Source organism: Onychostoma macrolepis, chromosome 22 (assembly GCF_012432095.1).
Source record: "Onychostoma macrolepis isolate SWU-2019 chromosome 22, ASM1243209v1, whole genome shotgun sequence".
NCBI lineage: Eukaryota > Metazoa > Chordata > Actinopteri > Cypriniformes > Cyprinidae > Onychostoma > Onychostoma macrolepis.
The window spans coordinates 10,441,398-10,463,629 of NC_081176.1; the positions used below are offsets into that span (position 1 = coordinate 10,441,398).

The 22,232-nt window shown below is 36.3% G+C and overlaps 2 protein-coding genes across 2 annotated transcripts; both read left to right on the top strand.

Annotated features, from left to right (window-relative positions):
- The first annotated feature begins 2,290 nt into the window (after positions 1 to 2,290).
- On the top strand, positions 2,291 to 7,631 carry LOC131530610 (uncharacterized). The gene is made up of 4 exons (XM_058760973.1): positions 2,291 to 2,345; positions 2,651 to 2,968; positions 6,270 to 6,545; positions 6,617 to 7,631. The coding sequence occupies exons 1-4, from the start codon at positions 2,291 to 2,293 to the stop codon at positions 6,775 to 6,777; spliced, it is 810 nt and encodes a 269-aa protein (XP_058616956.1). The 3' UTR covers positions 6,778 to 7,631.
- Positions 7,632 to 8,640: 1,009 nt separating this feature from the next.
- LOC131530978 (hepatic and glial cell adhesion molecule-like) lies at positions 8,641 to 21,819 on the top strand. Its single transcript, XM_058761531.1, has 6 exons — positions 8,641 to 8,692; positions 9,850 to 10,179; positions 10,854 to 11,144; positions 11,787 to 11,891; positions 21,083 to 21,147; positions 21,300 to 21,819. The coding sequence occupies exons 1-6, from the start codon at positions 8,641 to 8,643 to the stop codon at positions 21,351 to 21,353; spliced, it is 897 nt and encodes a 298-aa protein (XP_058617514.1). The 3' UTR covers positions 21,354 to 21,819.
- The last annotated feature ends 413 nt before the right edge of the window (positions 21,820 to 22,232 follow it).

Genomic DNA, 22,232 nt, shown 5'->3' on the forward strand with positions numbered 1-22,232 from the left:
CATTATTTTGTGATAAACAAATAAAAATTAGTTTGTCAATAAATTATTCTTATGTCAAAATTTTGGATGGATGAATGGATTGATGGACAGATGGATACATGTACAGAATGCAAGGTGAGGCCCACCCTGGACTCACTAACCATTAGAAAGAAAGGCAGTATTGAAAGAGCAGGAATCCTGGTCATAAATCCTGGTATAACTATTATTATGGTTTCTCAAATTTAATATTCAGAGCCTCCATGCAACAGAACAAAAAAATCACCAACAACAGGCGTCATTTTGGTGTGATTGAAATGGCATTTTTGTATGTGATGTGTGTAATGTAAGACAGACAGAGGTGAAAATTACAAAAATGAACAATAATACCATACCATTAATTCTAATTAGAATTAAGGAAACATCATGCATCCACAGAACCCAACTGGAAATCTCTGGAAAATATTTGGCAACAAAGGTAATGGCTCAGAAACCCACTACAGTTACCGAACTATGGAAAAGAGTGGAAGAAGAGTGGACCAAGATCGCACCAGCACAGTCTGAGAAAATAGTAATGGTCCTGCAGCTGCAGACGTGCTTAAGTCATTCAAAGCAGGGTCCTCTACATTTCCTACCAATTTTTGACAGCTACAACTCTCCAAAATTTTAGATGTAATCTTCTTTCCTGCTGTACTGGTTACTGTTCTTTAATTTTGATCATTGTAATTTTGATTAATGCCTTGGTTATTTCGTCAAATAGCCTACTGTATACCAACTAGCTAATATTCCTTCAAATTTTGAGTGATGACGATTAACAATAATTCAGGAAAACAGTATTTATAGATTGTTCTCTAATTTTGATCTCCACTGTAAATCCGTATATAAAAGGTAAAATGTGGGCTTCATCCTCTTCCTGTCTATTTGCTTAGTCATGTTTGTCTTTGTGATGCCTATATAGCTCAATCAGATTAAGTTAGGTGTCATATATTCATTGTGATTGGCTGATCAGGGACCGATCAGTGACCAGGTATTACTCACATATTATAAAAACAAAAACAAAAAAAAAAATTATTGGTTTAAACAAAAAATCATGTGATGTCCATTTCAATGGCCACAGGGTCTAAAGGAGATAAAATAAGTCAATTTTAGAATTATTCATTTATTATCCTTGCAATAAATATTTAAGTGCATTTATACATTTAAGTCATTAATACATGTAAATTAACATATTTAAGTAATTAATAAATTTAAATTAAAAAGTAAAATGTTTCTCCACTCTGCTCTTTTTTTACCAAAAAAAGTATATTCTCCCTCACATTTATTCTATTTCTGTTCTTACACTAAACACTTCTGACTTCATATTTCAGCATCTTGCATTCTTCAGTGTGTGTAATATTTCTTTAATATTTCCTTTTCTTTCTTTTAATTAATGTTCTTTTTCATTCTGGTGTTTCTGACAATAGGGAGCTTAATGTCCTGGACTTTATTTGTGCCACATTCACAATGCAAGACACATCACTTTAAATTCACTTTTACTGTTCTCATAATTTCAAAATCTGCCCTCCAATAAAAAGCTTTGAAAACATCCCATATTTTATGCTAATTCTTAAATTTATTTATTTTAATTGTTGTGTTCCCCCAATTAGTTTATGTAGTGATGGAGACACGACCTTTGTGAAGCTTTGAACCATTTGAACCGAAACTCCTCAGGCTGTAACGCCTGCTGGTCAAAACCGTGAATGCAAGAAAAACTCAGGCTAAACATGCAGTATTTATATTCCCAAACCAATAGAAAATATTTTACTGAAAGCACGCAATGCAATTAACTAATCTAATAGGCCTACCATTAAACATTAAGTGCCTGTATAATATGTTTTGTTTGTTCTGGACGGCTCCGTTGAATAGGCCAATAAGAGCCTATGGACTGCTATTCTTCCTATCATTTTAATTATAAATGTCATGTGTACAAACTTTACAGGCAACGCCCTCCAGCGGCAAGCCATTGCAATGTCGAAACATTAAAGACGTAACGAAGCCTCGTTTACTGAAATCACGTGACTGGCAGCATGATTCGCGCTCCGAGTCATTGATTCAAAACAAATGATTCATAGAAGTTTCGAAGCTTTACGAAGCAGTGCTTAGAAAATGCCACTTTATTACAGACCAGCGGCAGTCTCCCCTTCAGCGCTTTTGTCGCTTTATTGCGAAACGTTCAACGTTTATTATTACATTGTTGTATTTTGCGTTTTGTTGTGTTTAAATATAGCCTTTACAAAATTAGGAACTGTTGTAAACCTAATAACCGTTCAACGAAATGCCAAAAAACTTATTTGACATGTTTATATTATTTTGTTTGAGCTTATGGAGTGGTAAGTATTTGTATGACTTCATTTCTGTATATATTATGATTTGTCTCGATACACATCATTCTGTTATTATTTCCATTATTATTTTCATGTTGTGTCAGACTACTCAAAATATGTCATTTATGCAGTGACATAAGGAACAACATACAAATTAATTTGTATCATTTATTGCACATTATTTAAATATACATTTAACTTAGTTTGGTGAAGAGTTGTTTTGCCATGAAAATTTTAAACAGTTTAAAAATGACAAATAGGCTACTATCAGAAAGTCTTTTGTTGAGTAAATATCTCTGTGTGTTCTTCAGGTGTGTTTGGTGTTGATGAAGTGAAGTCAGTGTCAGTGACGGAGGGAGATTCTGTCACTCTAAACTCTGATGATACTGATATAATGGGAGATGAACTGATAATGTGGAGATTTGGAAACAACAACAGTCTCATAGCTAAAATGAACAGAAAGGACAATAAGAGAGAGTTTTATGATGAGAGATTCAGAGACAGACTGAAGCTGGATCAGACTGGATCTCTGAGCATCACAAACACCAGAACCACAGACTCTGGACTTTATCGAGTACTCGGCACCAGAACAGAAACACCACTCAGCATATTCAATCTCACTGTCTATGGTGAGTAGAGAATTACTAATTATTTACTGCTTTATCTGTTTATAAACATTTTTATTAATGTCCCTTTTTCAGGATACTGTTTAGCAACAATTTTTAGAATCCAAATAAGCTTTACAGATCTTTAATGGAAAGGGTTTAAACAATGTTTTTCATGTTTGTTTAGTTAACCATAAACAATTATTGCACATGCAATTGTGGAACGGTCCTTAAGACACAAACAGTTTGCAGGCGGTAGACAATTATGGTCACAGTTACATTTACTTAGGACAGTGCTTCTTAATCCTGCATTTTGTCTGTATCTCTTATCTGACATACTGTACTTAGTTCAGTTCATGAAGCTCTCTTGTAACAAGCTGATGATCTAAATAAAGGGTTATAAATAAGGGAGACAAATAAAATGTGTAGAACGGTGTGTCTCCAGAATTAATTCTGCATCTGAGACAAAGACTGTTTCTCAATTCCAAGAATTCAAAGAACGGACTTGTGTTCTTGTGGAGACCGGTCTTTGCCTGGCTACCTTGAAAGAACAAACTCGGCAGAACGCAATGACACAAGAGGCATCTTTGTGAGAATTGAGATGTGTTGTGAACTTGTAGCTCAAACAACAGAACACAAGGACACAATGTCGCTTAAGATTGCATATGAGAAACGGTCAAATCGGAGGTGGGAATATACTTGTTGCAATGTCTCACTTCCGACAATCCAGTCAATCCCATCACAAGATTGCGCCATGACAAGATTAAGCCAGGATCAGTCTGGACATTTAAGTAGCTTTTATAAATGTGCTTTAGAAAAAAACCTTACTGGTGTACATCTTGAGACAAAACAGTGGCACTCACATATTTTAAGATCAGTTATGGTAAATGTACCTATTAAACTCACGTACCCATTAAGCACACTACCATTTTTTGAGCTCAGATTTTAAAAAGAAAAAAATGATGTATTATCCTACTTGATGTCTTAAATGTCTTGATGTCTTGATGCCTCCTGTAATTTCAAGTCAATCAGATCATTGCACACTGAGATACGGGTATCCATGTGTTCACACTGTCTGGCAGCCATTTGAAAGCTGTCTGAATACTTTCACCAAAAGAGGAGCCCCTTAAATGTGCATTTTTAAGATATTTAAGCTTTTATATTGGGTAAATTTCACTACTTACTGCAAGATTATATACTGGAAATTATATACTACAAAATTATAAACTGGAACTTCGATATGGATCTAACTGTAATTATTTTCCTCAAGATAGTTTTAGCAAAACAGCGCAGATGCCACAGAACACAGTTAGCAGACTAGCTGTATAAGATTGTGTGCTACACTAATATATTACTTCACAGGCATTACTGGCTTGTACTTTAACATCCATAATTATTATAAATTGACAGTTTATTGCTGGTCTGTCATTTTACAGTGCTGTCAATTTGAAAGATTTCACATTATTTTAAGGTGAGCTTAAAGGGTGCACTACTATGAAAATCACACAGCTTCAGTGTGACATCTATAAGAAAAAGTATCATTTCATAGATATTGTTAACAATAGTTGTTCATATTAAAATATGTATAAACATAAAATATGACCTAGAGATTATTTATTTTGCAAAATCTTGTCATTTTAATTAATATTGCATGAAATGTATTAAAAATGGTTGCTGCTCCAATTAAACTCAATGTGCTCTCTTTAAGCTCTTCCACATTAAACGACTATGTAAATATTTTAATATTAACTGATGGTTGTCACTTTAAGTTAATCTTTATAAAATTATTATTAATTCATTTTAACAGATTTAAGATGACAAAATCTAGATGTAACTATAGTTTATGCCCAAAGATGAAAGAGGCATGCCGTTCGTACAAAGAAGGAGCCATCAGAAACCTGTTGTATCTGTCCAGGAAAAAAGTGACTAAAGGCGGGAATTCACTAATGGCTTTTGAAATGTGAACATATTTTTAAAACACCAGGCATCATAAACTTACACCTTTATTTTTAAGACTGTACCAGACTTTAAGTACCTTCTGATCACAATAAACTCACACAGAAATATTCGCATTGTTGCTAGGAGACATGTGACAAATGAAAACAATATGTGTTCTAAAATCGTCTGAAAATATCAAACATGTTTGATCTCCTCCGACTGGATGGAATCAAAGTCTGAAGCTAAAAAATCAGTCTCTGACCATCATACACTATGTGATTTTCTATTAAATATGTCAACTGAAATCTGCAGACTGGCTCTGACCTTTGGCAACTAGTGTCAACTTCTCCAGACTGTAAATCAGTGGAAAATCTGGGCAAAAGAATTGTGTAGTGTATTCCAGGCTTAGAATATAATAAGTTGCCATCTATTTAATAAGAGGCTTCATATTGAGGCTAGTTTGTGTGTTCATCTCCATGAATTTGATTTTTAAATATGTGTTACTTTCTGAATGTGGACTAGTCTAGATGTTGCATTGTGCTTAAATGACACTTCACTGTGAATATATAACTGATCGAATTGAATGCCTTGTTGCTTGATTTTAGTGTTAAGTTTTTTTGTGATTGACTTTGTACCTTCAAATAAAACATTTTTCAGTTATTCTTTAAAAAGTTTGCTTAAAATTAACAAGAATTTTTAATAAAACATGATGTGAGCTTAATGGGAACAGGGGTGTGCTTAAAGGGTATAAATGTATACCCATTAATCACAGCCAAACTTTTTGCATTTAATGGAATCTTAATTGAAATGCTTTTGTCATTTAAAATAAAATGTAATATTATTGTGTGAGAGATTAATATTTTATTTTAACATAACTTCTTGTACTGAAACCAATATCTTATATATCAATATCTGAAACCAATATAAACATAAAAATGTTTCAGTGATTGTGAGCTTAATAGGTACGTTTACCCCCTAATGCAAGTTTCTTTCAGTTGAAACAGCTCAGATATGCATTTTAGTCTGGGACTAGACTTAAGCCTTGTCTGTGAAACCAGGGAGGGACACATGTTCTGTACCAATTATGTCAAAATCGTAAATTAAATCTGCTGCAATCCACGGTGATGAGATGCTTTGCAGTATTAAAGCAGCTGGTGGCCACACAAGATATTTAGTGTCACTTTTGATATTGACCCTTCCTTTGTGTAGGGACTCATTATTTCACTATTTTTGTTTGTTAATTCTCTGTGAAACTTGTTCAGGTTATGTCTCATTTGAAACTTTTTGTTTTTAAAAAAAAAAAACTAATTATAAATTTTAAATATCAATGAACTGACAAATATCACAGCACTCTATACTGAAAATTAGATTTATTCCCTGTTTTCAGCTCATCTGCCTGTTCCTGTCATCAGCAGTAATTCATCATCGCAAGGATCATCAGTGTCCAGTTGTGTGTTTCTGTGTTCAGTGGTGAATGTGGGTCATGTGACTCTCTCCTGGTACAAAGGAAACAGTTTATTGTCCAGCATCAGTGTGTCTGATCTCAGCAGAAGTGTTTCTTTATCTCTGGAGTGTCTGGATGATTCCTACAGCTGTGTGCTGAACAATCCCATCAGCAACCAGACGAGACATCTCAACACTGAGCTCTGTCAGCCATGTGCAGGTACTTCAGGAAGTAACACACACACACACACACACAACCTATATTTTAATATTGCTTATTTCTACTCTCAGATGACTGTGTCTGCTGCTGTGGTTTTACTGAAGCTGTGATCCGATTGGTTCTCTCTGCTCTGGTGGGCGTGGCTGCTGTTGCTGTGCTGGTTTATGACATCAGATACATAAGTCTTCAACAGAAGAGAAGAGAGCAGACATCAGCATCAAACTCTGATTAATCAGATACTCAGAAAAGTGGAGATCGTCTCAGTGACTGGAGATGTTAGATCACAAGAAATATCATTTAAGTAATTCATTTTTTTATTTTTCAGAATCTAAACTCTCCTTTTTAGTTTGCATTTCTAATGTTATTTATATATCGCTTTTCACAATACAAATCATTATAAAGCAGCTTTTCAAAGAACAGTGTCTTACATTATGCACAGTGATTAATAAGATAAGCAATAAATAGAATGATGTTGTTGTTTTTGTATTCTGTTGTATTTGTATTATTGTAAGATAAGTTGTAGAATCAAAGACTCCCACATAGAATAGAATATAGTGATATTACTGTTTCCATTCCATTGCTCACTGTTGTATTTGAGAACACAAAATAATGTGATTCTATTAATCAACATTTGTTGTAAGCCATGATTAATGTTCAGTTATTTTAATTGAATTTGTGGGCTTTTTAGTATAGGTAAATATATGTCACTGTAAATGTTTACATGAGGCAACTTTTTGAGCAATTTTGTCAGGAAATGTTGCTTGGGCACTTTCCCACTGCAATACATTTCTATCTGGATACTTTTGATCGATTATGGATCCTATCACCTTCAATCTCCCATGTGGTGAAATTTTTAATATGAACAGAACTGTTAATAAGTGGGAATCCTTTTCTTTGAATAGACCGACTATTACTTATATTTGTTACAATATTTAGTTTTACGTTAGTGCAGTGCTTCTCAACTCCAGTCCTCAGGAATCACCTCCCAGGATATTTTAGATGTCTCTCTGTTCAACACACTAGAAGGTGATGAGTTGAATCAGGTGTTTTAATTAGTGAGACATCAAAAACATTCTGTTAGGTGGGTCCCTAGGACTGGAGTTGAGAGATACACTGATTTAGTGGACATTTTGAATTGCTGTTTGGTTCAAACCCACCTTCTAAAGATGTATGTGCTTCCTTTTTATGATATAGAACAATAAAACACTCAAACATGTTTCAGGAGTTGTTTTAAACACATTTAGCAATAATTTGAGATGAAGGTGCAGGGATGATGGAAAAAAAAACTGATGTCAGGAGAGATGTAAACAGCATTGTACATAATGTAGCCTACTATGTGTTTTTTCCTCAAACCAGTTAAGAGCAAACCTGGCCCTACGTGCATTTTATTAATACATAATGGGTTTTTAATATATGTATAATTAATGTCCCATCTTCCTGAAGTTTATTGAACTTGTTTTTGATTAAATGCCTGAAATAAGGCCTGTGGTTAACACAAGTTCAATATATTTTCATTTTTTATTCTACAACATACAATACACCAGTAATATCCTTGGTGATTTTATTTAAGGCCTATGGTTTTGCTTGTCTTCAAAAAAACGGTTAAGTTCTCAAAATGGGACCATAGAGGTTGACGGACATTATCACACTGCGGGTAAGCTTTCATAGCCTACTTACTAGGCCACCTTCAAAGCCTCAAAATGTGTTTATATATTTGTGCTTATGCAAACTATTCTAACTCAAACTTTTAGTGAAAATGTTTTTTTTTAAATAAATAGTTTGAACTACATTGTGACCTTAGTGTAGTTTGTTTATGGCCTAGAGCTTTTTTCTGCAATAATCCAAAAGCCAAATGAAAAATCCTGTAGCCTAGGTTTTTGTCGAAGGAACCAGGTAGTCCTACAAAAAATGTCATCACTGCAGCACTCTGTTGAATTATATTGAATTGAGTCAATATACAACAGTTTCATAATATGAAGCCTTTAGCAACCTCTTAACCTTTTAAGCAACTCAATGCAAGCGCTTGCTCTGCTTGACAGGAAGGACAAATGGATTTGTAACGGTCGCTTTGTCGCGTAAAAGTAATTACTTCAACATGTCTGCTTTACCAGAAAACAGAGAAGTCATACAGTCTGTGACGGGAGGAGGTGCCTTCTTGAGGAGTTATTCACGCAATGCAGAGTTTAGCTAAAACCACTCCAGACTAAACTACAGCGCTGTCCTCTTCAGCTCATCTATCGCTTTAAACATTCAAATAACTATTGTAACAGTTATGTTGTTCTGTATTATCCTTTTCAAAATTACGAACTGTTTTCTTTGAAACCGACAACATTTGACATGTTTATATTTTTCTGTTTGTGCATATGCAGTCTGAGTGGTAAGTAGGCTATTTTTAAGGCTTAATTTCTATATCGTTTGTCCACATACGCATCATTCTGTTATTATTTCCATTATTTATTTTTGTGTTTTATCAGATATACTCAAATATTTTTGTTCATAGGCCTACTTTGTCATTTTTTCCCCCCTTCCAGTGACATAAAATTTGATTCTACTTACTAAATTATACATTGAATTTAGTGAAGTGAAGAGTTGTTTTAGAATGACAGAATTATAAGGCAGCGGCTATTTGCACTAAGTGAAAATAGCAGTATTTTTTAACGATGCTATTTACATAAGCGCAAATAGCTATAGATTATATTTACACTGTTAAAATAGCAAGATTTTCAGCTATTTATACTACTTATTGCAAATAGTGGCAATTGTCTGCACCTCAGTATTGTAGTACATTATAAAACAGTATGCAATAATAACGTATTGAGTGTAAATTATAGTTTTAATTCAAATAATTAAATGGATGCCACCTTACTGGGACAATAAAGCCCTCTCTACACCTACCCTTACCCTACCCGATACTTTTATTTTCAACTTTTTGATTATTTACTTCATTTTAATTGAAAATGAATGCCTTTCTGATGTGATGTAGTACGGAGATTTAAAAAGTTCGAAAAAAAGTTCGAAAAAAAAGGCAGACTCGAATTTGGGGCGATCACGTCAAATGGCACACATCTTATCATGCCACTGAATCTGATGCTAAATTAACTTCTTTTTTTTTTTAGTGTATGACTAACTCAATCACATGTAGGCGGAGTTATTGTAAATAGCCTTTGCCAACAAGACGGGCTATTTACACTTAGTGTAAATAGACACTCCGGAATTATAAATAGTAGCAAAATGGCAAAAACTCCAAATATGGTGAATCTTTTGTAAATATTTCTGGTAGTAAACATTTCTGTGTGTTCATCAGGTGTGTTTGGTGTTGATGAAGTGAAGTCAGTGTCAGTGATGGAGGGAGATTCTTTCACTCTGAGTCCGAACACTAATGATGCTGATATGCTGAGAGAGAATCTGATAATGTGGAGATTTGGAAACAACAACAATAACAGTCTCATAGCTAAATTCAACAGAAAGGACAATACGACAGAGTGTCCTGATAAGAGATTCAGAGACAGACTGACGCTGGATCAGACTGGATCCTTGAGCATCACAAACACCAGAACCACAGACTCTGGACTTTATCGAGTACTCGGCACCAGCACAGAGACACCACTCAGCATATTCAATCTCACTGTCTATGGTGAGTAGAGAATTACTTACCCTCACTGTAATAAGTAAATACATAAATAAATAAACGCTTTAAAATAAATAAAATCTGTACAAAACCAGATCATGTCCTGTCAGAAAAAAGGCTTTTCTTGTGATCACTCTTGGTTCCTCTCAATGTTTTTGCCTCATCTACTTAAATATCTTAATTCATCCTCATTTATCGTAAATTTTACATGTGCACTGTTGATGTCAAAATAGCACTTTTTAGAGCGTACTGTACTTCATTTTATACATCACACTTATGGTGTAGTTATAGTAAAGCTAAAATGAAAAAGCTTCAGGTGGCAATTAATGATGCATTAAGAATCCTGCTTAAGTTCCCAAGGTGGAAGAGTGCAAGCCAATTGTTTGTATCTGATGTTATACTTTGCATGCTGTTTTAAGAAATTATATGTATAGTTTCATGTGTGGATGAAGTGATTCAAGAAATACAATTATAACAGCCTTAAATTATCCCACATTAAGCGATACAAGGTATTTTTCCTTGTTCTGGAAGCACTGGAATTCAAGTTTGTATGCTTTTTCTTAAGTGATTGCTGTATGCGAATGTATGTTGGTATGTAATTTTCTTCTTTTGTGTATTTGATTTTTTATTGTGATATGGACCAAATGGTCTGAAATAAAATTTTCTCATGTTTTTTTTAGCTCATCTGCCTGTTCCTCTCATCAGCAGAGACTGCTCATCATCATCTTCATCATCACAGCAGAATTGTTCATTGTTGTGTTCAGTGGTGAATGTGGGTCATGTGACTCTCTCCTGGTACAAAGGAAACAGTTTATTGTCCAGCATCAGTGTGTCTGATCTCAGCATCAATCTCTCTCTACCTCTGGAGGTGGAATATCAGGATAACAACACCTACAGCTGTGTGCTCAACAATCCCATCAGAAACCAGACCACACATCTGGACATCACTCAACTCTGTCACACATGTTCAGGTACTTCTGTGAATATATATATATATATATCTGTTTATTTAATGAACTGACCTCTGTCAAGTTATATAGTGCTGATACTTCATATAGATCAGGCAGACATATTCATTGACATTAAATGCGTAATATTGCATAATATTAACCGTCTCCGTCCCTTTCTCTCAACCAATAATACAGCGGTTCTTGTTCACGCACTAGTCACTTCACATATAGACTACTGTAATGCCCTTCTCACTGGTGTTCCCTCTAAACTGTTACATAAGCTCCAGTTGGTTCAGAATTCTGCAGCTCGTGTTCTTTCTAGAACACCTTCTACTGAGCACATTTCTCCAGTTTTTTAACAATTGCACTGGCTTCCAGTAAAGTATCGAGTTGAATTCAAAATTTTTATATCGCGTCTTAAGACATAATTATCTTTTTATACAGGCTTTTTTTATAATCTGTTTTATTGAGTTTTTATTGCACTTTATCTGTATATGCGGAGTGTTTTTTGTATGTTTTTGTCTTGTGTAGTGACTTGTATTTTTATTTTTTATCTTTGCCTGTTTGTGAGGTGACCTTGGGTGTTTTGAAAGGCGCCATTAAATAAAATGCATTATTATTATTATTATTATTATTATTAATGCTTAATTTTGTCCATTATAGACCAACATTTCTTGTACATAGTGCTGATTTCTGCTGCTGCTGGATCTCTGTTGATTGTAGTTGCAATCATGATCTTCTGGTTCTACAGGAAAACAGACCAAGAGGGCAAGTATTACCAACTGTTGTGGCATCTATAAAAATGTTATGTTATTAATGTTATTAAGTAATGAATTACTGACTCCAGGCATTGAATGGTTAGAAAAATAATGCACTACTGCTTCTCGTTGTGGCCATATTAGTAATTCAACAGTTTGCTTTTACTACAGTTACCACACCACAAGACATTTGTCAGGTTTAGGTTTATTGTTTAGATTTATATGCAAACTAATGCAGTTATTAGAAAGATAGAGAGGGATTGATTGATTGATGGATTGGTTGATTGACAAGTGTGTTAATTACCTGAGTCTGTACAGCTCTTCTTCAGATTGGAGTATGTTTGCACGTTTTACCTTTTCGCTCAGTTAAGAATCTCCAGGATCCTGTAGGCACCTCTAGTGGTTGTAACCATAAAATGCCATTTTATGTCATTTTTTCCCACCAGATGGCATCAGAGACACTCAGTGACCCAGTTCAAAGTGTATCTGTAGGTTTTTAATAGAAAAGGGCTAAAAGGGGTCATGAACTGAGAAATCAAATATGTTTTGACATATAAGAGGTCATTGCATAAAACATTCCTGTAAGTTTCAGAACTCAAAACTTTCTCGTTAGTCTAAAAACAGCTTATATTTAAGGCAGTCTGTCAAAATGACACCTTGTGGAATGTTCTACTCTATGATGTAATAGTGTGGATCAGCACCACCTCCGCAGAAGAAGATCAACGCCTGCTTCTACATCACTGCCTCTTTAGCCCTGCCCACCATTTCGTGCATTTAGTGTTTATGAGAGAAGCAAACACGCAGGTCTATGCAGAAACCAAATGATAAAGATGGCTCTGAACACAACAAGATGCTATACAATGCCAAGTTGTGGAAAAATAGTCTTTGCTTTGTCTTCCTTCTGATCCCAACGTTAGGATGAACTTTATTTTTAATGAAGATCCAGACCATGTCAGTAAGAACTTGGTTCCAGACCACATCAGTAAGAACTTGGTCCTTTATTCACTTAATTTTACCACAGATTCATTTACAAACAAGGCACAATTCGACGCAGGATTTTCAGAAAGATTGAAACTAAAAGACAACTATATTGGATTCGACACTGTAATGTCACAACACAAATTCATGAATAACTGTTTTATTAGGGGTGCATTCATTGGTTCAACTTACTCACGGTTCAGATTGTATCACAGTTTTAGTGTCACGGTTTTGGTACGGTTCAGTATGTGCTGTGTTTAGGGAAAAAACTATACTGTCAAATAAAAAATAAAGAAAATAAGAACAAATAATCTAACTCCAAGTAACAGCACAAATAAATACAGTAGAGCAAAGATACAAATAAAATTAACAGTGCTTTTCAGTTTTTTTTTAGCTGAACTCTGTCTGTTTTACATGTTTTTATTTATAACAAACCATATTAAAGATGCCTTGTCAGATTGAAGTTGAACCGCGGTGCAAGTGTGTGCTGAACTGTGAGTGGAGAACGGTATGGTTCAATTTTTTTTACCGAGAAGATTTTTACCACACCTAGTTTTTATTATTTGGTCACTATTGTTTTGTCTGTTATTACAGATCATTTGATATGTACTGAGTACTTATGCATCTGTGAAGAATGTAGGCTGTCAATCATACACAACTGTTAGCCAATTATAGCTGTGGGCGTTTACTTCCAAGTCTGCAATCCAACAAATATTGTCTTAGGTGGGATGGAAGTGGCTGCATACAGGCATACTTTTTTCCTTTTTCTGCACAAATTGCAGAGAAAATACATATTGCCAGCTCTCTGTTGACATTCATGTTTGTTTTGGCACAAGATCTCGCGCAGCTGAGTTATCATGAGATTTTTTGGTTCTGCACATTTTGTCCAGTCGTGATACGCCAGTCGTTAAGCGTGTCATGTAGTGGACTGACTCAGTCATCATGTTCGTGCGTAGTACGTTTTAGGTATGTAGACATATGCAGTATGTGTCGATTTTCACGGTCCATCCAGACAAAATTACTCGCTGCTTTCGTCATGTTGCTTGTTTGTTTATGTCTGTGCGCAAGCTGCCTGCTGTCGTTATGAATGAGGAGTAGAGCAGCAGTCGGCGTGGTGATTTTAGTGACGGAACTCCCACCCATATATATTTTTATATATATATATTTTTTTTTTTACAAAATATTGTTTTTAAAATGGTTTTATATATATCTGAAAGTCTTGAGATATATCTGAAAGCTAAATGAAGTCTCAAGTTGGTGTAGTTTTCAAGATTTCACATAATTTCACCAGCCTACACTTCACATGGGCCTGTAGTTGGCACTTAGGCTTCATTAACTATGATAGTTTCATGGAATAGTAAAAGGTGTATCATAGATAATTATAAGTGAATTGAATACTGATTACCATTATTGCGACTTTTGGCGCTGCACGGTTTTGTGCAGTGCTTTGTAGTCATTTAGCATCCATTTTCTCTGCGATGTAATTTGTGGACAGCACATTCCAGGGCCCAGTTTATGGCGGGCCCTCTGTGACCACTATACTGCCCAGGGCTGGACTGGGACAAAAATCGGCCCTGGCATTTTTTGGTCCTGGTGGCCCACCACCATATATATATATATATATATATATATATATATATATATATATATATATATATAATGATAAACACTACCATTCAAAAGTTTTTGAACAGTAAGATTTTTCATTATTTTTTTTAAAGAAGTCTTTTCTGCTAACCAACTCTGCATTTATTTGATCCAAAATACAGCAGAAACAGTAATATTGTGAAATATTTTTACTATTTAAAATAACTGTTTTCTATTTGAATATATTTTAAAATGTAATTTATTCCTGTGATCAAAGCTGAATTTTCAGCATCATTACTCCAGTCACATGATCGTTCAGAAATCATTCAAATATTCTGATTTGCTGCTCAAAAATACATTTATTATTATTATTATTATGTTGAAAACAGCTGAGTATAATTTTTTTTTTCTCAGGTTTCTTTGATGAATAGAAAGTTCTTGCAGAAAAAACTCACATACCCATACACACAGGCACACACACACACACATGTTCGTTAGGTATGACATAGGTATTACAAGGTGAAGGTGACATCTCAGGACATTGACCCATGTCCCCACTTTTCAAAACGCTTATAAATCATACAGAGTGGAGTGTATTGAAAATCTGAAATAGCAGAAAGTCTCCTGTAAGGGGTAGTTTTAGGTGTAAGGTTGGTGTAGGGCAATAGCACATACAGTAAGTACACTATAAAAACCATTACGCCTATGGGATGTCCCCACTTTTCACAAAAACGAACATGTGTGTGTGTGTGTGTGTGTGTGTGCCTGTGTGTATGGGTATGTGAGTTTTTTTCTGCATTGGGGACATTCTGCAGTCTTTTCTGGATTGTGTCAGATTTTGTATGGTAAAAAAAAATATTGACATCAGACATTCCATTGATTCCTATGGTCGGGTCAAATTTCAATGGCCAGGTAACATTTTTTTACTTTTTTTTTATTACACCCACATAAAATCATTGAATCGACTAAATTTTTTGTGTGTGCTCCATGATCAAGTGTGACAAAATTCAATAAGAAAACCCCGCAGTTTTTTCATGAATTATAGTCTTTTTTGGCTCCGGGTCAAATTGACTACTTTTGTCACTTTTGTTACTTTTTCACGCCCACTTAACATCTTCGAATCCACTCCAGTTGTTTTGTGTGTGTTCCCGGTGCAAGTGCGACAAAAGTCCTGAAGTCTTGGATCATAACGATCAACACTCGATTTTTTAAAAATCTTTGAAAATCAGTTTCAGGTCGTTTTGACCCGAGGGACGGATGAGGGTTTTAAACAAGAAGAAGAAGAGGAAGAGGAAAGGTGGATGACAGCGATTTCAAAACTGTTTCTGTTGATGCCGGGAGCATGTCGGGTTGTCACTTTGCTGAGGAGGCGCAACTATTGTTAGCTAATTGCGCATAATATAACACATATATATACAGTGTTGGGGAAAGTTACTTTTAAAAGTAATGCATTACAATATTGCGTTACTCCCTAAAAAAGTAACTAATTACGTTACTTAGTTACTTTTTATGGAAAGTAATGTGTTGTTACTTTCGTGTTACTTTTTAAATATGAGCAGGGCTTGATTGTTTTTAATACAAGAAGTTCTATTTATAGCAAATGTAAAAGCCCTTTCACACCAAAAAGTGTAATGAATAAACCTCAGGCTGAAGGAAAAGTAAATTCACGTCTGTACAGTAGAACGCAGGAGAAGAAGGTTCAACACTCTTCAGCAATAAAAAAAAACAATGAAGCACAATTGTTAGTTTATCTAAAGTGGGTCGCGGAGTGTACGGCCAAAGAAACGACATCAACAACAACAAAAAACATAATTCTAAATGTTTTACTTATGCGAGACTTTTATTTTAAAAGACGTGCATGAAAGCTGTTGACACTTCTGTCATATGCAGTTTAAGTAAAGATCGAGTGCCTGCCCCCGAGGTGGAAACGTGATTTCTACCGAGGGGAACGCTAGAGCCCTGCATTTCAGCCCGGGACTGACGGCCGGCCCCGACTTTTTTTTACGCCTCTAGGGCCGGGCTTCGATCGGGCCAATTTTCACGTCTCACGGGTCGGGCCTCGGGCCTGTTTTAGGCTTCTCCTTATTTTTTTATTTTAGACATCCATCAATTAGTGATTGAAAAAAAAAATGCCGCGCTGGTGGAAACAACACGAGACCGTGCCGCGACTGTGAAGAGCGTCTCGACGGTGTTTAGAGTCCCGCAGCTGAAGAGAGCGCGCCGTCAGCGCAGATGAAGAGTTCTGCTTCAAATACACGCATATAGGCTGAAGCTTGCCGCAAAGCCCCAGCAAAATTACCATGAATGTGTCCGGGGGAAATAATAAGGAGATATTTGAATTATTTACTAATAAACTAGTGTTTTCTGTGTCAGTGTCGCAAAGATGAAGATGATGATCCTGACTCGCAGTCTCCTCATTAGACGCCTTTAAAGAGAAGTGCATCTTCATGGGTTATGATTATAATGAAAGAGTTTTTGTTTTCGATTTGATTTATTTCGTAGTAAAAAGTAGTAATTTAAAGCTTTCTATGGATATATTTATCATGTCTGTGAGGCATGTTTTTGCTGACTTTCGGTTCATTTTTGTGAAGCGCTCCTGTTCAAGAGGAGACGGCAGAAAGCACATCATTTTCTTAAAAGCACGACGTTTTGTCGATATTGTGAGTGCACACAAATAAGAGTAGACCCTTTACAGTTTCGAATGATTTATCACTCTTACTTTTATGAGCAAAAACTATGGCATCTTTTAAGGTGTTTCCATTGAAAAAAAAATGCAATTGATTGCGCTGGTGCCTCCATGTCCTCCGCCGCACCTTGATGACCATGGGAAAACATGGGTCCCAAGGCCAAACCAGTTGAGAAAAACTGGTTTAACATATTTAATTATTGCAGGTTTGCATCATATTCTGAGTTTGCATTTCACTGTTTTAATTCATTTTGATGAATGCTAAATCTGTTTTTTTGTGAGTGGGATGAATTAATGCACAATCACATTTAGTCTAGAACTACAGTAACATCATGATCACACAGCGCACTGTCAGTCAATAAATGGGAAAAAAGTAACTGGCGTTACTTTTTTGAAAAAGTAACTCAGATATTTTCTTGTAAAATAAAAAAGTAATGCATTACTTTACTAGTTACTTGAAAAAAGTAATATTATTACGTAACTCGCGTTACTTGTAATGCGTTACCCCCAACACTGCGTGCACATATATACAATATAACTTTACCGGAGCCAGCTAACTTTTGAGGGAGTAACCCTAGTCACTACAATTGGATTAGCTGCCTGAAAGATGTCCGAATCAATGAACATAAACGCAATTATAAATCGGATTATCATTACGAGTGTCAGAGTGGATATTGCCTTCAATGGAGAAGGTAGGCTAATGTCTGTTTAATTTGCTAGCGACTGGCTAGTTAATGTTACTTTTTTTATAAAGCTGTCATTTGCCTTGCTAGGAGTTAATATTTTGCTATCTTGCTTACCAGTCTTTGGATATTTGCGTTTTAACGCGAGTTCAACCATCATTTGACCAGGGGATTGTGCCATGGTAGGCTAGCTGTTTGGCTTGTTGGTTCTATGTGAGTGTTACGGCTACCAAGGCAGACCGCAGTATCTGCGGTGTCGAAGCTGGGAAAACAAAGCCAGAAAGCAGTAACTTCGCTTAGTGCGGTTTGCCTTGTTATTAGCCTGGATTTTGTAGTTACTGCAATTTTGAAACTCTCGTTTCTCAGAAATGGGATAAGATTGAACCAGGAGACTTTGTCACAAGACAGAGCAGATGTCACAAAGCCCGTTATAGACCTTAACTCAATTTTGACCAAATGTGTAGTTACTGCGCTTTGCCTTTGGACGGCAGTATAGTGGACAAAGGTTTGCTACATTTTGATTGGATCTTGGCGGACTAACATAAGCAAACTGTCCAACGGTATCAGATAAAGATGCCAGGACAATGGCCAGACACCTCTGAGAGGGCAAGAAGACAACATTTGGTGCAAAGCCCAGAAAGGACAGGGCTTCTCATTGGTCAAAGTGCAATTTCTGCCCTTCACCCACCTACAGACTGATTCTTAAGGGTTTGGCCTGTGACCGCCATAAAAATTCATCTGGATGCAGCAGCAGTGGGTGAAACAAAGAGAGCTCACAGAGATCCATCCAAATCAATTCATAACTATGTTCTCAAACCTTAAACTGATGCAAACTACAACACACACATCCTACTTATTCAGAGAAATAAGTATTCTCAGTGACAGCGACGTGTAGTGCAACATCTTACACAAACTAAGCTGTCAATGGACAAATGAATGGATACATGACAGTTCAATCATTTTCCATCATGTTTGGACCTAATGTGTTCGTAATATTGCCAAAGGTATTCTGGTTGTGGTTTGGTAAGTGAATGATGCATTGGTAAAACTTTAGTGACACTTTTCTAAATGTGTGTTTGGACTATGCAAACAAGTTCCGCAGGAGGAAAGAAGGGTGGGCCACACCGTGTCCCCCCACTCTGATGGAAATAGCCAATCACAGCCTGGAAATGGAGAAGCGCCAGATTGCAATCCCCTCCTCATCAGAAAGAGATAAAGATACCTTCCCAAAAGACACTCCTCGTTCTGAGTCTCCGGCCTGCAAGCGTGAGACAATAGCAGATCAACCTCCGTTCTGAGTCTGAGTCCTGAAAGGGAGAGACACTGGAGCCTCTGTTATACGTTCCGTGTGCGCGAGTCCGCTAGGGTCCGCTATGGTATGCATGACGTAAAAATCGTCATCGGAGGGTGTGAGCAGACAGTCCACGTGCCTCCCATTTTTCAGTAGGCTACAAAAGCATTAACTGCGCATGCACAGGCTGTGTGAAGACGCTCGTTGCTACCCGCACTTCTACAATCTGTCGATAAAACAATATAAAGACAGCCAGATGTGCAATAACTCTGGGCAATTGTTTGTTCACGTGTTTGTTTACTGTTCAGGCTGATCTACTTTGCATGTATGGAACACGTCCGCGGAGCGGACCACCAGCACACGCTTTTGGTAATATAAATACAAGTAGTCCGCGTCCGGATAGCACATGCCGAAAGTATAACACTGGCTTAACGGTTACACCGAAACCTCTGACCGTGAGGGAAGAGGCAACAACAGATACCAAGTCTCCAGCTTTGAGGCGGCCACAGATAAGACCACATTTTGAGCCTCCAGTCTGAAAGAGATAATCTACGTTCAGACTTCAGAGTCTTCGTCCAGCGAGACAACAACAGATGCAGCACGTCCTGAGTCTCCATCCTAGAGAGACAAAGCGGATCAACCAAATTTTGGGTCTCCCAGAGAGGCAGAAGACACACAGACATTTGCAACAAGGTCAAGCTCCGGCAAGCAAACCTTCACTCCAAGGTACCTTTGCTTGCGTGTTCCAGGCTAAGGACCTTCTGCACCTACTCCAGGGCCACATCTGTGTGTTCCAGATTTTAGGACCCTTTGGTGCTTCAGGAGATCAGCATCCTCCAGTGCTTCATGTTCAAGGCAGTCGAAACAGATTCCTGCTCCTTTCCCCATTGCATTGTTATCAGCACAACCAGTGGATGAATTCACCGGATTACTCACTCAACCACAGAGAACGTAACTATCACCTATCCAAACCTCCTGCAGAGACCTTGGCATTGTTGTGTATCAGTATATGATTTTTCTAATTGACATTATATGTTACTGTATATAGCTGATTGCAGTTTATAGCAAATCTTTCATGTATTTGTTTGATGCATAATAGGGTTCTTCACCTTATTTCTTTCAGAGTAGCAACAGTTTATCTTTCCAGATAACGTAACTCTGACATAGCAACACCCAACTTAATCACTTTTAAGCATCTTACGCACTTCATTCCTTTTTCATTCATGGTATTCATTTAGTAGTTGTTGATTACTTGTCTATCTTTTGTTAATAAAATTTATCTTATTAAACTTGTGTTTATTTTCTCTGCAATGTAATTTAATTTATAAAATGAGACAAACCGCAGATCCAGATCAGTTCTCTTCTGGCCATACGAAACCAGCGTGATGTGGTTTAATTTCAGGTTGCAACACAAGTCAGACTGTGCAGAGAACTCATCCGGTTCTCATGGTCTTGTGCCGATAGGGTTAGGAGGACTATTAGAACTGCCTTTATTCTGTGGAACTTGAAGAACTGATGATTGCACGATTTGATGTTTGCTTGACCAGCCAGCAGAAAGGGGCGTTTCATTCCTGCCCACATGCAGAGATTGAACATTCAAGCTATTTATCCATTTTCTACCCTGAATGTTAAAAAAAAAAAAATCTAGATGATTTTTTATTTTCTGTTTTCAAAAACCTGCTGTTATAGGGCTATAAGGACCTTTGAAATAACTGAAATCATTTGGTAAACTATAAAATGCCATCAAGACCTGACTGGAACTACATTAGCTGCACGGTTCATAAAAAATAATTGCACACCTTCATCAACCAGTTTTTCAACCAATCAGAATCAAGCATTTAGCAACCCTGAAGTATTACTATTAAAATAATGTAATACAGTGTTGCAGAGAAAACACAACAATAATTCTCAAGTATCTTTTATTTTTATGTTGTTGTTTTATCATGCATTTTGTTATCTGTCATTGTTTTCAACAGTTTGCAGTAGTGAAGAAATAACATATGCTGATCCAACATTCTACAAAAGAAAAGCACAAAAATCGGTAAGAACATTTATTGTTGTGTACATTGTGTATTATTTAGCAGGGAACATGGTTAAGAACCAGTGGCCTATCAGTTTTAGTCTGTCTGATAAATGGTCAGTAATGTTCTTGATAACTTGTGTGATGTGAACATGTGTTTGTGCTTCTTTCAGAGAGTTCAAGAGGAAGAGGATGTGGTGTATGCAGGAGTCGCCATGAGACACTGATAAAACTATGATTCTGTTGAAGAACTGCCAACTTTCTAAAACCCAAAAAGACGGAGGTGGATTATTAGTGTGGATGACAAGCCTTAGAATATTGAGGGTCTCATACTGTTGTTATCGGTAAGATAATGAGATTTCCAGTGCTGTTAAAATGATAAAAAAAGAGATAATCCAACTTTGTGAAGATTTCAGATGACCAACCCCAACCCCTGTGGACTTCAGATGATACAAACTCTTGATCAATATACAAAATGACATTTTCAGTATGCTGTAATATAATGCTAAACATTTTTTTCTGCTTATGTATGGTATATACATGATGTTACAATCAAAATCAATTGATTTGACACTTTTCTCCAATGCAATTGTCAGTCCTCTGTCGTGTGTGTCTTGTGTTCCCGCCCTCTTGTGTCCATATTTGGTCATGTTCCTGTCCTTGTTAAGTGTGCTTATCAGTTTATTTCGTTCAGCTGCGTTTGTTTAATTACGTCTAATTATCATGTGTATTTAGTTCCTGCCTGTTTAGTTTGATTTTGTCTGGTCTACTTGTTACTCCCCGGTGTTCCTATGTCTCCTTGCCTTGCCTGTTTTGAGTTTATTAAAGACTGTACTTTGAGTTCATCCTCGTCTCCTCGTTCCTCCCTGCTGTGTGCACCGTTACAGTAATATACTTGTTCTCAAAACAATTGACAGCTATCTTAACCAAACAGTTTTCTCTAGGTTTTTTTTTATTTTTTATAGTAATGTTTATTAAAAGTAAATATTAACATCAATGTGTGTTCTCTCTTGATTATAAAACATATTCAGCGGTAGATGCACAAATATGCTAATGAAAATATCTTTATTGCAATTTTCAAACAGGGAGTTTTGTTTCATATACAG

Bases quoted from the DNA above. Each gene is read 5' to 3' on its own strand.
- LOC131530610 (XM_058760973.1), top strand. From the start codon at position 2,291: ATGCCAAAAAACTTATTTGACATGTTTATATTATTTTGTTTGAGCTTA. The intron at 2,969-6,269 runs GTGAGTAGAGAA...CCCTGTTTTCAG, and splicing joins ATTCAATCTCACTGTCTATG to CTCATCTGCCTGTTCCTGTC. The intron at 6,546-6,616 runs GTACTTCAGGAA...TTCTACTCTCAG, and splicing joins GCTCTGTCAGCCATGTGCAG to ATGACTGTGTCTGCTGCTGT.
- LOC131530978 (XM_058761531.1), top strand. From the start codon at position 8,641: ATGTCTGCTTTACCAGAAAACAGAGAAGTCATACAGTCTGTGACGGGA. The intron at 11,892-21,082 runs GCAAGTATTACC...TGTTTTCAACAG, and splicing joins CAGGAAAACAGACCAAGAGG to TTTGCAGTAGTGAAGAAATA. The intron at 21,148-21,299 runs GTAAGAACATTT...TGCTTCTTTCAG, and splicing joins AAAGAAAAGCACAAAAATCG to AGAGTTCAAGAGGAAGAGGA.